This window comes from Panthera uncia, chromosome D4 (genome assembly GCF_023721935.1).
Source record: "Panthera uncia isolate 11264 chromosome D4, Puncia_PCG_1.0, whole genome shotgun sequence".
Taxonomy (NCBI): Eukaryota; Metazoa; Chordata; class Mammalia; order Carnivora; family Felidae; genus Panthera; species Panthera uncia.
The window spans coordinates 88,545,739-88,561,710 of NC_064807.1; the positions used below are offsets into that span (position 1 = coordinate 88,545,739).

Sequence of the window (15,972 nt, forward strand, 5' to 3'; positions counted from 1 at the left end):
CGAGGGTTTTATTATGATTGGAAATTTAATTCTGTCCAGGAATTTTTTTCTGTGTCCACTGAAAGGAGCATCTGGTTTTTCTCTTTTATACCGTTAATACGGGTCAACTGCATGAACTGATTTTCAAATGTTAAACCGTCCTTGCTTTCCGAGAGAAGCCCTCCTTGGTCGTAACGCATCGCCCCTTCTCCGTGTTGCTGGCTTTTCTGAGCTGTTCTTATGCATCCATGTCCCTGAGGAATGTTGGTTTTCCGTTGCTGTTTGTTTTGTTTTGCTGGCCTCGTACAAGTTGGGAAGTGCCCTCTTCTCTGTTACCGACAGGGTTTGCAAAATCTGACGTCACTTCTTCGACAGTTTGATAGAATTCACCAGTGAGACCGTCAGGACCTTGAATTTTCCCGGTGGGAAGGTTTGTTTGTTTTTAATTTAAAAGCTCATTAAAAAAAAAAAAAAGCTGTAGAGATACACAGACTTTCTCTTTCCTCTAGTGCGAATTTCGGCATCTGGTATCTTCCAAGAGATTTGTCCCGTGAACCAGAGTTGTCAAAGCATCAGCGTAAAGTTATGAGTGAAACTCTCGTCAAATTTTTAACGTTGTTGAATGTATTGGCATGAAGATATTTGTAACACTTTCTTGTGTTCTTAAGATCTGAAATAGCAATTTTCATTTATTTATTTATTTATTTTTGTGAAGAGAACATTTATTTGCAATTACAGGCACACCCACCTGCTGTGGTACCACTGCTCCCCACACTCATTACAGATCACAGAGGTCATCGTGTCTTCGTCTGGATTTGAGTTCCGCACCCAGCCTGCAAGGAAAGGTGCTCCTCTGGTGATTACGGTGACCTTGCAATTGAACTTCTCACAGCTTCCGCATTTTATTTTGTCTGTGCGCCCCCCACCACTCGGGGCAAGTGGTGTTCCTGGATGCGAGATTCCGTGTATGCGGCTCTCAACTGCTTCAGGTCCTCGTGTGCCATTTCCATGACAGCCGTTTCCGCAAATTCTCCCGGCGACATGGTCCCAGAGAGCAAGCTTTGTTGTAAGTGAGAATTTTGGGGGGGGTTCTTCAGATTGGTGACTTGGCTTCTAACACAAGTTTTGTATTTTTTGAGGTTCTTTAAATAGACGGTCAGAATGTCTCTTGCGAAGTTGTGCCACATATCGGCTTTGGGCTGCTGGTCCGTGGAAGAACTAGGTAAAGCTTCATAAAGAAGCTCTGTGCCTTTAGCTCTCACAGGTACTGTGGGATCTGGCAACTCACTGGATCGCTCATCAGCGGATTGAGGGGCACCGCCCGTGAAATGATGGCGCCTGAAAACAGCACTAGTCCAGTGGAACCTGAGAAAAAAGCATTTCACGGGCGGTGAAATAGCAATTTTTAAAAAAGTTTTTAAAAATTTAGTTATTTTGGAGACGGAGCATGAATGGGGGAGGGGCAGAGAGAGAGGGAGACACGGAACTCGAAGCAAGCTCCAGGCTCTGAGCTGTCAGCACAGAGCCCGACGTGGGGCTCAAACTCACGGACTATGAGATCATGACCTGAGCCGAAGTCGGACGCTCAACCGACTGAGCCACCCAGGCGCCCCTGAAATAGCAATTTTTTGACTGCTGATATTGATCGTTTGTGTTTTTCTTGTTTTTTGTTTATTTTTTTCCCCTCGGTCAGTCTGGCTCCGATTTGGTCAACTGTGTGATCTTTTCAAAGAATCAGTGTCTGGCTTTGTCCCCATTTTCTGGTTTTTGTTGGTTCCCTGTTTCTCTGGTATCTTTTCTTATCTTTATTCTTTTCTCTGGTTTGAGTTGATGGTTTTTTTTTTTTAATCTTGAGTTAGAAACTTTGGTGTTTGATTTTGGAACTTTATTCATTTCTGACAGAAGCCACTTAAAGCTACGGATTTCCCTCTACACCCGGCTTTAACCGCACCCCATAAACTGTCACCTGTTGTGTTTCCGTTATCCCCTCGGGGTGAAGTAGTCTCTAATTTCCATGGTGATGTCCTCCCTGAGCACGCGTTACTTAGATGTTGTTGGCATCCGTACGTTTGGGAGTTTCCTAGGTCTCTCACTGTTGATTTCTGGTTTAATTGCTCTGTGGCCAGAGAGCACACTCTGTCTGACTTCGATTCCTTTACACTTAGTGTATTTGCTCCGTGGCTCAGAATGGGGTCCGTCTGGTGAGCAGACCATCTGCACTTGGGAAGAATGTGCATCTTTTAGTTGCTGGGTTTAGTGTTCGATATCAATTTTGTCAAGGTGATGGATGATGTTTTTCAGGTCCTCTATGTTTCTATTGACTTCTCTCTCCAGCCCTTTTGCTGTTACAACTATGGACTTGCTTTCTTCTTCCAGTTCTACCCAGCGTTTCATGTACCCCGAGGCTCTGTTTGTGCTTGTTTCCTTGTCCTGGCGAATGGACCCTCTTATCTTCATGAAATGTATGTCTTTATCTTTGGCAACATTCTGTGCCTTGGAAGTTATTGTATTTGATGTGAGTAAATCCACCTTAGCTTCTTTTTTTTTAAAAACTTTTTTAATGTTTATTTCTTTTTGAGAGAGAGACAGAGACAGAGCATGAGCAGGGGAGGGGCAGAGAGAGAGAGAGAGAGGGAGACACAGAATCGGATGCAGGCTCCAGGCTCCGAGCCGTCAGCACAGAGCCCGACGCGGGGCTCGAACTCACCAGCGGTGAGATCGTGACCTGAGCTGAAGTCGGACGCTCAACCGACTGAGCCACCCAGGCGCCCCAAAGCCACCTTAACTTCTTATCCTTACTGTCTGCATGGTGTAGGCGTTCCATCCATTCACTTTCAACCTGTTTTGTCCTCGTACTTAAGGTGCTTCTGTTGCAGACGGTATGAAGTCGGGTCTCGTTTTGCATTTTATCCATTCGATGACCTCTGCCTTTTTAGTTGGATTACTTATTCTATCAATGTTTAGGTGTGTTGTTTTGTATTTAGTTTTTCCTCTTTTTGTCTGTTACTGCTCTTGTACTTTCTTACCTCCTTTTGGATTACGTGACTATTTTTACAACTAATTCCGCCATGATCTACGTCTTGACTTTTAAGTGACACATCCTTGTGTCGTTATTTTGGGGGTTATTCTCGGGATACGGCATACACTCCCCAATTTTTCAGTCCACCCGGTCAATGCTGTGTCCCTTCAGCCCAGAAGGGTGTTCACACCCTGATCCTTCGTGGGATCATCATCAAATGTGTTACTTCACACGCGTGATAAGCCCCCGAGACAACGTCTACTTTTTGCTGTAGGCAGTCTTAGGTGTTTGCAAGAAATTAGAGGGGAAATGCTCATGTTCTATTTATCCATGTACTTTCCACTTCTGATGCTCTTTGCTCGTTCTTGAAGACCCACATTTCCACGTGGTATCATTCTCCTTGGCCTGAGGGAGCCCCTTTACATTTCTTGCGCCATAGGGTCCTAGAGGAGGATTCTCTCGGTTCTCCTTCAGCGGGAACATGTTTATTCGTTGTTGAGGAGACTGCTTTCGTTGGACGTAAAATTCTTGGCCGAGAAGGCTTTCCCTCAGCACTTTCAAATTGCTAAGATGCTACTCTTTCTCATGGTGGTTTTCTCCCTCTTCTTCACGTCGGGTGATTTCTATCTTTCAGTCTGTATTCTACTTCACTGCGTCTCTCCTCCGTCATCTCCAATCTGCCAATTAAGCCCCACAGGTAAATTTTTTCATTCATGATACTTTATTTTTCAGTGCTAGAGTTTCCATGTGGATGCTTTTGACGTTTTCTGCTTGATTTTCTGCCTCTCCATTGACGGTGAGGCTGTCTTCCCTTCCTTCGTGGAGCATAGTAGCGTTGGGTTTATCTCAGTTTCTTCTCCCTTGCAAGGGTGTCACTCTCCTCACGACTCGGTTGTGCGACACTTCTGGAAACCACTGCTTTCTTACGAGACTCTGGATTCTGTGACGTCACTCCAGCTCACCTGGATGGACGCGGGCAGCACAGTCTGCCACACCCGCGAATGGCAGGGGTGCAAATCTCGGCTCCGTCAGCTTCCCCTCTGCCCGGTGCACGTGGCTTCGGGGGCCCACCCAGGGCGCCAGCGTTCACGGAAGCTTTGGGGGACAAGATTGGTTTGTTAGGTAATCTACACCGGAAATGGAACCCTGGAAGCCACTTTTTACTTGTCGATGTGTTTACCAGCCAGAGGGGCAGGGAGTAGAGTTCATCGTGTGCTTAGATGTAGCTCGTCCCGGGCCCTTATGTGGAACGGGCCCACCTTCGCCTCCCCCCTCTCCCCTCTCCTCTGGCATTTTGTCGCTGGCCTGCATGAGTGACCAGGCAGCACTTGGAATATATTGTCTGGAGACTCCCGGAGGTCGTTGAGCGTATTTCTGATTTTCCACCGAACCACGGGCACTGCACTGGTAGCAGACTTCCGCCCGGGGGTCACAAAGACCGCGTGGCATCCACTGACCTCCCACGCCCTGGCCGCCGGCACTCTATGGCCCACGAGGTTCTCGCGTGCTTCCCGCCCCTGCAGCCCCCTCTTGCCACCTGGTACCAAAGCCGACCTCCTATGTGTCAGGTCTGAGTTTTGGCCGCCCCGTCCGTGAGCCACACTCTGCCCCACGCTTACCGTGCGTGACGTCACCCCGACCCGGGGCTTGCACAGCATCGTTGTTTACTCTGCACACACAGCTGCCATTTTAGCAGGGCTCCGGAGGGACAGCTTGCGTCTGCCCCAGAGAGCGTCGGCTGGGGTGGCCTGAGGGCCGGGGAAGACGTGAGCGCCCGGGGCCGGACTCACGGGAGCCCTCGTCCCTCGCACGCGGGCCACTGATGCTGGCTGTCTGCCGGAGCCCCCGCGCGTGGCCTCCCCGTGTGGCTGCTTCCTCCCAGTATGGCGGCAAGTACCAGGGGAGGCCACCCCAGAGAAGAAGGTGGGAGGAAGGGCGTGGCATCTTCATGGCCTGGCCTCACGTCCTCTGTGCCTTCTCGGTTGAGGTGGCACGACGCGTGCCGGGTCTGAGGACAGGGGACACCGGCCTGGCCACGAGACGATTGCACGGCCGCCGTCTCAGTCTGGAAAGAGCACAGGAGATGGGATGTAGGAGGTGATCACATCTGGCAGAGCATCAGCCACAGAGATTCTCTGATGAGTGAGGGAATGTTAATAATTATTGATGAATAAGTAGCTCTCCCATCTGCCGCTTTCAAGAGCTCAGGGTGGACTGTGCAAAAACACTCATTTGTTCGAACAAATCTATTTGCAGGGTCCGCCAGGCGCCCCTCAAGGTTCCTGGTCTCCAATGGCCAGTAGCAACCCGTTCTTACATGACACAGGGCTTGCATCGCGATCCTCGCGGGCCAGGCCCCTCGAGAGGGTTTTACGGGTGTTCCCTCATCTAGTCCTGTGCCTTCTGAGGACCACACGCTCGGTCCGCGGGTGACGTCTGCACATCGTGCGGCAGGCGATGGGCGACCACACGTCACTAGGGATCCTTCTTCCCGGCGCCGGCGTCTGGGTCACCACGCTGCTTTTCCCTCGCGGTCCTGAGGGTCTGCACCCCTGGCGAGCTGATGACCCAAAGTGTGCAGGGCCCAGTACGCCAGGCCCAGATCACGGCCGGAGCCGGGGACGGTCGGAGGGAAGGCCTGTCTTAAATCTGCCGTGGGAGGCGAGGGCTCGGGGCGGGGGGAACAGGGTCGGTGGGAAGGCAGAGCAGGGGAGTCTGGTGGGAGGGGCATTTAGCTGAACGTGTCTGGACGATTCTTTCCGGATCTGTATCCTGCTCTGGACCAGAACCAGAGAGACCTGGGTCTTCTCGTGTCCGCAGCGACGGGAGGGCAGTTTGTTTCCGCGCGCTCAGTGCGGGCCAGTGCCTGGGGTCCGGAGCAGGTGCCCAACGTCCAAGCATGCGTCGGGGGACGTCTGTGATGGTCCCACAGGCTCCTCCCACGTGGCAGGGGCCGGGTCAGCCCCGACCCGGAGCACCGTCTCTCTCATCCTGCCCGTCCAGAGACCAAGACCCGGGCGGAGTCCTCGGTCACCGGGCACGGTCACCGGAGCCCCTGCGGCGCCCTGCACCCCTCTCCGTCCCCCGCCCCGGTGTGTGGCCGCCTGGAAGGGGTCTTCCTTCCACACCGGTTTGCACAGCTTGCTCGTTACTTCAGAACCCCGTCCCGCGCTCCGTGCGCCCGAGGTCAGGGTCACCCTCCACACCCGGACCTGATCGCCGCCGGTGTCCCGGAGTGAATGAGAGACACCCCCTTCCCCCGCGGGGAAGGGATTGGCTCCGTGGCCGGGGCTCTGTCAACAAACGTGCCTGCGGAAGGATGTCCCGCGGGGTCTGGCGGCCACCCCTCCGCGCATCACGCCCGCATCGCCCGCCGCACCGTGACTGCTGATCCGGGACAGAGGGCTTCCTGCTTTCTGGTCTTGGGGCCCCCACTCAGCTTTTGGCTTTGCGCCTGAGCCGGGAAGTGGGGGGGTGGGGACTGCAGATGGCGGGGCCACACGGCGCCAGGCCGCAAGGACCGCGGCGGACTGCGGCGCCCCTTGAGTATTGCGTCCTGCGGGGGATCTGTTACGGACGTGATGTGGAGGCGGGGTTTGGGGCGGGGACTGACTTATTCCTGGAAAAGGGGACAGAATTAGCAGGACCCTCCACCGTGATTCAGCCCAGGCCTGAGGGCAGCCGAGGTGGGGCCGCCCAGGCTCCCTTCTGGTTCCAGGACACCCCCCCCCCCCACAGACCATTCCCAGGCCCACGTCCACGGCGGACGGCTGGCTTCTGCAACAGACTATGTCCGGTCACGGAAGAGCCGTATCGATTGAACAGCTGAATCGTCCCAGCAGGTGCGGCTCAATCTAGCCCCATTTTCTGCAACACAGAGGATTCATTCCCTCGGCGGACGGCGCTGTCTAAACGGCCGCCGCGTTTGTAGGTCGGGGGCCTCTCCTCCCTGTCCTGCCCCTCGGAGCCCCCTGCCCTGCAAACGGCGGAGAAAATTGATGTGTGAACTGCCCACCCGGGCACATTGGGGGGTGTGGAGAGAGGAGGGGAGACAGACATTCGTCACTCAGCCAAGTTCCTCTTGAAATCGAGTCTTCGGAGAGGAGCGCGGAGCCGGGAGCCGTCACGCGGGGTCAGAGATGCGAGGGCCTCGCCCAAGCTGGCGTCCCGGGCCAAGGGCCCTTCTCAGGGAGGACCCGTGTTGGGGCATCTTCCCCGGGCCAGCAGGGGTACTCCCGGGGCATCTGCTTTGGGGACCCGCATGAGTTAATCCCTTTGCTGCGGACGTGCCACATGGCCCATCCGGGGCTGGGACAGCACTCACAGGGCCGGGTCCTCTCCACGGGGCTGACTGTCCCCCCTCCAAACCCCAGTGGGGCCTCCACCCAGCCTTCAGAGGTGCTCAACCTGTTCCCCCAGCCTTGATGCAGATAGAAAGGCACCCGGAAGCAGGGAAGGGAGGGACGTGGTACCTCCAACGTCAGCGTGGGACCCAACCCGTCACGCCCCCCCCAAGCTCGTGCCTCCTTATTCTGAGGGCCGCTGTCCAGCCACCCAATGCCGTCCGGGCCACACCCACTCCAAAGTTCCACAGGCGAGGCTCCGGCCACCACATGGTGCGGCTGATGTACATTTCTGATATAATTCGTGATCATTTTCTTGGCATTGAAACGCCATTTGTGCGTCCTTTGTGTTGAGTCTTTATTCGTGCACTTTTCCAATTTCTTCTGTGGGCTTCTTGGTCCTTCCCCAATGGATTTGTAAGAGGCCTTGAATGCTCGGGTAGTAACCCTTTGCCGTGTGTTGAAGACGCATTATTCTCAGTTTACCGGGTGCCGTGGGACCTTTCTTAATGTGTGAAAAGACCACATTCTGGGGACAGCATGTTTATGCGTCTTTTCTTCTCAGGCTCCTGTTTTCAGGGCGTCCGCCCTCCAAGGTCATGATACAGATGTGGCTGTGCCCTGGAGGTGACTGTGCGATCCCCAGCCCGTGTGTCCACCCGGCGTGAGGGGACGCGCCTCTGTCCCCTGCCTGGGCTGTCCAGCACCAGTCTGCAAAGAGGAGGCAGTTGTCCGTGGCTCAACTGTCCCCTGCCTTGGAGGACTTCCCAATGCCGTGCCCCGCCCTTGGCGCCCTGGCTCTGTGCAGCCCGCGCTCGGGCACCAGCCCCGGGCAGCCAGGTGCCTCCGCAGCCCCTCGGTGGGCGCCGAGGAGCTCCAGCACGCAGGGTCCCCTGGGCTCTCCGGCCCGGCATGGGGTCCCCCGTTCCGCTCAGGTGTGACCCTTGATCCATCTCAATGCCTGCCCGTCCCACATTCCAGGCCCTCGGGTGACCTGAAAATCTCCGTTCAAAAGAGAGTGTGGACTTCTCGGAGATGACCTATAGGCAGCAGAGGAGGGTCTGGCTTGGACAGGAGCGCCTCTGGGCACCCGTGGGGACCGTGTGCTCCTGCCCGTCACCGCTCGGCAGGCAGTGATGGCTGGGGACTGCGTGGCCGCGGGTGCACCAGCTCGTCTTCAGCACGTCCGGCCGGCCAGCCCAGCGCCCGGGTGGGGACACCCGAGGGACAGCAGGGACGGTCCCTCAGCCCGCGCCCTTCCGCCAGGGTCCTGCCCAAGAGGGTGTGTTGTCACCAGCACTCTGGTGGTGAGGGTCCCGCCCGCAGCGGGTCTGTGAGAGCCGGGGATCAGAATCACACAGGTGACCCCATGCGTACACATCACAGGACAATCGGCTCATTACGGTGGCCCTTGATGGCAGCCGCCTGATGCTGCACGTACCTGGGTCCTCACGGCAGCGCAGGGCAGGCGGCTGCAGGCAAATGCCCCCTCCCGGCCTCCACTACTCCGTCCACGGCACCGGAAGGATGCTGAGTGTCCCGGGTCACAAAGCCAGCCGGGAGAATCCCAAACGGAACCGCCCACAGCCTGTCCCTCCAGACTATTCCTCTGCCCCTTTTCTATCCCAAACCGAGTCCAAAGACTTACTCCGCCCCCTCCTCTCTTCTCACGGGTCCCCTCCGAGACCCTGCGCCCACTGACTCTTTGCTTTGGTCAGTCTCCTGCCGGTGTCACTGAGGTGGCCCCTCGGGACGTACCTCCCTGGCTCATCCCCAACAAGGGGCGCCCCCGGCCTGCGCCTCCGTGTCCTTCCCCTCCCCCTGAGCCCCCACCCCATCCGATCCAGGCCTCCAGCACCGCCGGCACGGTGACCCCTCCCAGCGGGATGTCCAACTCAGCCGCACCCCCCACGCCCTGCAGAGAGCACTGGCTCCACCCCTCCAGGTGTTTGAGTGCAAACCTTGGAGTTGTTCTAGAAGCTTCTCTTCCCACATCCAATCCACGAGCAGACCCCAGTGATGCTCCCGTCACAATACGTGTGTCCATCTGGCTTCTTCCACCGCTGCCCACCCCCCAGGCCGGCCTCACGAGCGTGCAAACTGGGCGGGCCCCCGGGCCCTGCACTTGGCTTCAGGCTCTGTGGCCGGAGTTCTGAAATTTTTCATGATTTTTTTCTATAATTTCTTTTTTTCTTTCTTTTTTTTTTTTTTTTACTGCTTATTTTTTTTTTTAATTTTTTTTTAACGTTTTATTTATTTTTGAGACAGAGAGAGACAGAGCAAGAACAGGGGAGGGGCAGAGAGAGAGGGAGACACAGAATCGGAAGCAGGCTCCAGGCTCTGAGCCGTCAGCCCAGAGCCCGACGCGGGGCTCGAACTCACGGACCGCGAGATCGTGACCCGAGCCGAAGTCGGCCGCTTAACCGACTGAGCCACCCGGGCGCCCCATTACTGCTTATTTATTTTTGAGACAGAGAGGGCACATAAGTCAGGGAGGGGCAGAGAGAGAGAGAGAGGGAGACACCGAATCCGCAAGCAGGCTCCAGGCTCTGAGCTGTCAGCACAGAGCCCGACGCGGGGCTCGAGCCCACAGACCGCGAGATGGTGACCTGAGCTGAAGTCGGACGCTCAACCCACTGAGCCACCCAGGCGCCCCGTAGAGAAGAGGACATTTTAAAACTGTAAGTGTCCTTTCTTGATGAAGGCTCTGTGGGGAGCGTGTGGACCCACCGTCCTGTTGGGGAACCACAGGCGCACGCGACCCTGAGGGAGTGCGGACTTGTGCCTTTAGGGGAAGGGGCTGGGAGAGAAGGGGCTGCCCAGATAGACAAGGGAGGAGTCCATGGAGCCCATGCAATTTCCCGGCGTGCTGCCAGGGACCGGCTCGTCGTTGGCGCCCCTCCATCCGGGGGGCCGGGAGCGACGTGGTGAAGGGGAGGGAACAGGACGGAGCCCCAGCGAAGGGGGAGCCCAGGACCCCAGCGGGTTCCCTCTCCCTTCACTGCACACGAGGATACCGACCAGGAACCCACTCCCCACCTTGCGCTGCACGGGCCGGGAGAACGCGACCCTGACGTTTCTGTGACTCTGTGTCATACAGGCAGACGTTTTGGGGGACAGGAAGTTCCTATGAAGGATTAATGCCGAGGTCTTCAGTTTTATGTAATGAAAATACTTTCTGGTCTCTCCTCTTTTTATAATCTTGGTATGTGCTACAGAATTTAAAATATAGGCATCTTCGTAGTTCCCTTTTTGATATATTGTTCACCACGCTTAAAATAAAATCCTGTGCTGCAAATGAAAGGAAATAACTCGGTGCTTTTCATCTGCGAGGGAAGAAAGCTAACTGGCGTGTGTATGTCCCTCCTGCTGGCTTCAGGACCCAGACTTCTGCACGGAGCAGGGGCTGAGTGGAATTTTGGGTGATGGGTGAATGGGTGCCCCCGAAAACCACCGGCCAGCAAGCCTGTCACTGCTATTTTGATCGGATTTTTGCTAGAAATGCAATCAAGGGAGGCGGGGTGGGGGGTGGTGGGGAGGAGCGGGTGGAAGACGGGATCTCAGCTTTCTAAATAAGAGGTTGGCGTGGGTTCCAGATCCCCGTGGAGCTGGCTGCCTGAGTGGGGGGGGGGGGGCCCAAGGCAAAGGGGCCCAGCCCTGCACGCCTTTGCCTTGAGCCCCCCCCCCCCAAACTCAGGGACTGTCGAGGACCCCTCAGCTTGGCCCAGAGGCTGGTGGTCCGGGTCAAAGTGACAATGCCTGGGGGCGTGCGGGGGGCTCAGTCGGTTAAGCGTTCGGGACTCTAGATTTTGGCTCAGGTCGTGATCTCAGTTTGTGAGGTCAAGCCCCGTGTCGGGCTCTGTGCTCACCGTGCGGAGCCTGCTCGAGAGTCTCTCTCCCGCTCTCTGCCCCTCCCCTGCTCGCATGCTCACGCTCTCTCCCAAAACTAAACAAAAGCAAACATTTAAAAAGAAAAGTGGGGGTGCCTGGGTGGCTCAGTCGGTTAAGCGTCCGACTTCAGCTCAGGTCACGATCTCACACTCCGTGAGTTCGAGCCCCGCGTCGGGCTCTGGGCTGACGGCTCAGAGCCTGGAGCCTGCTTCCGATTCTGTGTCTCCCTCTCTCTCTGCCCCTCCCCCGTTCATGCTGTGTCTCTCTCTGTCTCAAAAATAAATAAATGTTAAAAAAAAAATTTTTAAAAAAAATAAAAAAATAAAAAAAAAATGAAAAGTGATCACGCCCGGGCCTAGCGTGTGTCCCCGGGCACGTGGCGTTCAGTTATGGCTGGCGGCTTCCATATGCTGCCCGCTGACCTGTGGCACGTTGCGGGGCGTGTCCGGTGTGCAGCTGGACCCTGAGACGTGCACCTGTGCACCGGGTGTCCTGAGTTCCTTGCCCTTGGCCTCCGGCTGCCACCTGGGGAAGCAGAAGCGGGACGGGCTGCAGGGTGTATGGGGAAACTCCATGTCTTCAACCGCTTTTCTAGAACCTTCCAACCTTGGCTCTGGGTTGTGAGTCTGACGGGGAGTGAAGTCACTGTCATCTCCCAGCCGTTCCTGTTCTCCGTGGGAACCGGAAGCCGCAGGCGGGATGCTGCCAGGCCGTGGCCTTGGGGTGGCAGTGGTGTGGCCCCATCAGTGAACATTCTTGTGTCCACGCTGGCGATCTGCGTCATCCCCTCCTCTGCCCAGGGGTCCCAGAGGAAGGTGGGTCTGCGGAGTCTCTGAAGAGACCTGTCCCAAGAAAGCTACAGTCCCTACAGGTTGACCCCAATCCCCTCAGGGGGACAAAGGTCAGCAAGGGACGGACACCCGGGACTCTCCTGATATGAGCAGATGTTTACAAAGCCGAGAAGATGTCCCATTTCTTGTTCTGTTAACGAAACCCCAGGAGAGGTTGTGTTATATCCTTCTTGTGAGACCCGGCTTAACCGTAACCACTGGGCCTTGCATATCACCCAGAGGCCACGTCCTGGGGACCGTGGAGCCGCTCCTGGGACAGCCTGGCTCAGATCGTCTCAGCTCAGCCCTTGAGAAGGTGGTGAAGGCCGGGTCCCCGGCAAACGGGGGAAGCACCGAGGAGCCGGAGACGTTCAGGGGGACGCGGCATCCACGGATCGGGTTGGAGATGCGGAAGAGGCAGAGGGGCCGCGGGAATCAAGAGCCGTGCGTCCCCCTCGACGCTGGCTTTGTGCAAACTGGAAAGTCATTTGTAAGAGAGTGGTACGGGCTTTTTTTAAACAAAGAAAACCTTTTTTGAAAAGGACACAGCTTGTAGGTACACCCACTACGTGAGTGATGAGACATTTGGGCCCCAAAATAACAGCTGTAGTAAGACTGAAACACACCAAGTACGTGGGCATCTATGAGCTCAGAACTCAGCTCAGGAAGGCCATCCCGGTCTTTCTGGACACGCGGGAGCACCGGGGAGAGCCACACGTCCCTCTGGCCTTTCCTGTGGGGACGGAGCCTCCTGGGGACGGTGCCGGAGGATGACAGCCGTGGCAGAGGGCTCTCGTCAAGACTCGGGTCAGAGGACGCCACAGGGAGGACGGGGACAGAGGTGCCCAAGATGCGGTCGGCAGACTCTGGACTGTGGGGGACCCCAGGGGACAAGAGATCCCATTCCTCTGACCCAAGGGAAAGGCGAGAATGCTACCCGGCGTGGGGCGGGGACACCCCACCGCCGGGGGCGGCCTGAACGGCAGCGTGCGGCGTGTCCTCTGGGCCCGTGTCTGCACCTGGAGGACAGTAAGCAAGAGAGCGAGTTCTCTGGCGTCTCATGAGGGCACGGATCCCGTCACGGGGGCCCCACCCTCAGGACCTCATCAAACCCTAATCACCTCCCAGGGTCCCACCTCCTAACGCCATCACGTCGGGGGCCGGGGCTTCAATATACGAATCGGGTGGGGGGGCACGAACGGTCCGCCTGGAACTCCTGTGGGCTGAAGGAGCCCCCGGGAAACCTGCCGACAAGTGGCAGTTGTGTGGGCTTCGGAGCCTAATTCAAGCTCGCGCGCTGCAGAGAAGGTTCGGAAACCACGGTCAACGCGAGCACCGTCAATCAGATGGCCGTGGGGGTTGGACGCCCGGCCGTGCGCGGAGCCCCTGCGAGCTGGCCCGTCCTGGGTCCCCCCTCCAATGGGGCGGACAGCAGAGGCCCCTTCCCTTTCCAGCAGCTCTGACTCCAAATCCCGACCACTGACCGTTCCGTGGCCTCGAGGGGCGACACCACCTGAGTATCCGGAGCTCGTCTCCAGCTTCTTGGTGACTTAAGGCTAACAAAGCACCTGGAGCCGTTGCTGGCACAGAGGCGGGCTCGCCGAGGACTACCCTCTGCGACCCTAGCACAGACCAGGTGCCTGGGCCACGCGTGCGCAGCCCTGACTGCCTCCCGCCCGTCCCCTCCCCGGCCTGGGCCCCCCGGGACCCCAAGCAGGTGCCATCTGCGCAGTGTGGCCTGGGGCGGGGAGGAAGCTGGTCAGCAGACCCCTTCTCCCCGCGGCTAGAACCCTGTCCGCAGCGTCCTGCCTCCCGCCCCGTGGGCTTCCCCTGAAGGGGACGCAGCACTTCCCGGGCCCAGGGGTCCATGCACGGGCATGACAAGACGTGACGGGAAGCCTTGCGGGGTCTTGTTTTTCGGGGGAGGCGGCAGTCATGTGTCTGGGCCGCCAAAGACTGGCCGGCCTCAGAGGGCGTAGGACCGTCAGCCCTGAGGGTTTCAAGGCAGGTGCTATTGGGGCCCAGGGAGGGGATTCAAGATGTGTGTGTGTGTCCGTGTGCAAGGACACGCCTGGATATGTAAGTGCACGTCTCCCCAAGGACAGAGGAAGGTGTGGGACGCCACTCCGGCCCGAAGCCTTGCTGGCAGTGCAGCCAGGGAGGGGTTGGCTCAGGCGCTGGGATCAGCTTGAGATCCTCTGGCCCCTCTCACCCCATCCTTTCCCGAGGTCGGTGGGACAGACCCCCAGGTGATGCCTGACACTCGGGACGGGTGAACCAAGCTCTTAGCCACAGAGGTTCCCTCCCACCGTCCTTCCCCTGGAAACCGGCCCCCCTCCTGGCAAGTCCCTGGCCAGCTGAGGCTCCTGTGATGACTATTTTGGCCAAGACAGGTTGCCCAACGCGTGGGCCCCAAATGCTCCTTCCTGGGCTGGCCTCCCCCAGACACAAGGGTGCACGCGCACGGCTTGGGGGCACACCCCGCTCCAGGGACGGGAGACGTCCCACGGTCCCCCCAGCGACACCTCACCCTGACCCGGGCCGCGCTGACGAGTTCCGGACACAGCCACCAGCTCGCGAAGGTAGGCCAGGCGCGGGCAGGCTGAGTGGCTTGCAGATGGAGGTCGCTAACTCGTTCATTGACCAGAGAACTGCCTTTCCCTCTCCTTCTCCTCAAAGATCCTTCCCTTTCTTGGCCCTAAAATGTCCGCCAGGGTCTCTGGGGAAATGGGTTTCCACGCTGCCCCCTGGCCCTCGCCGACCTGGGGCTCGATCCCCTGGCCTCTGCCCGGGCTCCTCACCCGCCTTGCTGGGGCCTCGATCTGACGGCCCGCAGCCCGGACGTGCACCCTGCCTTCCAGGGGCTCCACGCCTGAGGGTCCCCCCCGAGCCCCCGCCGCTGGCTGTCCCATCTTATCAGCCTGACCTCCCCCGGGCAGACCCAGGCCACCCTCGGTGGTGGCCACTGGCTGGTCCCACCCACGCTGTGGTGCTCACTCATCCACGATTCATTCATCTGTTCACGGCCGTGCTCATCGGACAAGACAATACTGAGGGTGTTCTTGGGGGGAAATTGAAGGGTCCCCGCTGGGCCGGAGGCTGGGGCCTGGCTTGGGGCCCACCGGGAGCTCACTGGCCGCGTGACATGGGACGCTCCTGACCCCTCTGACCCAAGTGTCCTCGCCCGCAGACGGGACACCTGCCAAACAAAGGGACAATGTCCAGAAGGCCACCCGGGACGGCGGGAGAGCTGTTGTCACACACACACACAGAGGCAGGAAAAGGAGGTGGCAAGGACCCGGGGCACCTGGCCCGTGCGCTGCGGCTGCTCTGGAGATCAGCACCGGGCTCCCTCAGAGCAGCAGAACTGCCGTCACACGGGCCTGTCATCCCGCGTCCAGGAGTGTCCCCAACTGGGAGTGTCCCCAGCAGAGTTGTGGCAGCGTCACGAGCAGACCCTGGCACACTCACGTTCTCAGCCGCAGGGTTCGCACCAGCGAGAAGGTAGACGCCATCCGGTCTCCTGTGGCGGGTGACCGATCAGTCCCACGTCGTCCGTCCACGCCACAGAATGTCACTGTGCCACGGAACCACGTGGATGAGCCTTGGGAGGAGGTTCAACACGGCGCTGAGCGAAATAAGTCGGCCTCCATTCCAAACACGTGAAGGACGCAGAGGAGGCGAACCCACAGACACGGGGAGCAGGGGGTGGGGGCCGGGGGTCAGGGTCTCACGGGCCACCTTGGGATGTTCCTCGTCTGCAAGATGAGACAACAGGGGCTCCCCTCCGGCGTGTGTGAGGTTCGGGGAGCCCGCGCACGGACGAACCGGACCCCCTTCACCAGCGCTCACCCCGCGGTGGCTCCGTGGAGGCTGCGGGCAGAAGCAGGGCAAGCGTGTGGGACCAGGG

The 15,972-nt window shown here is 58.0% G+C and overlaps 1 protein-coding gene across 1 annotated transcript; it reads right to left on the reverse strand.

Moving 5' to 3' along the window:
• Positions 1 to 667: 667 nt before the first annotated feature.
• On the reverse strand, positions 668 to 15,577 carry LOC125923678 (transcription elongation factor A N-terminal and central domain-containing protein-like). The gene is given in 5 exon segments (XM_049632160.1): positions 668 to 896; positions 899 to 1,317; positions 4,909 to 5,063; positions 11,655 to 11,757; positions 15,534 to 15,577. Coding segments are annotated over 5 exon segments (906 nt in total). The 3' UTR covers positions 668 to 711.
• Between the last annotated feature and the right edge of the window lie 395 nt (positions 15,578 to 15,972).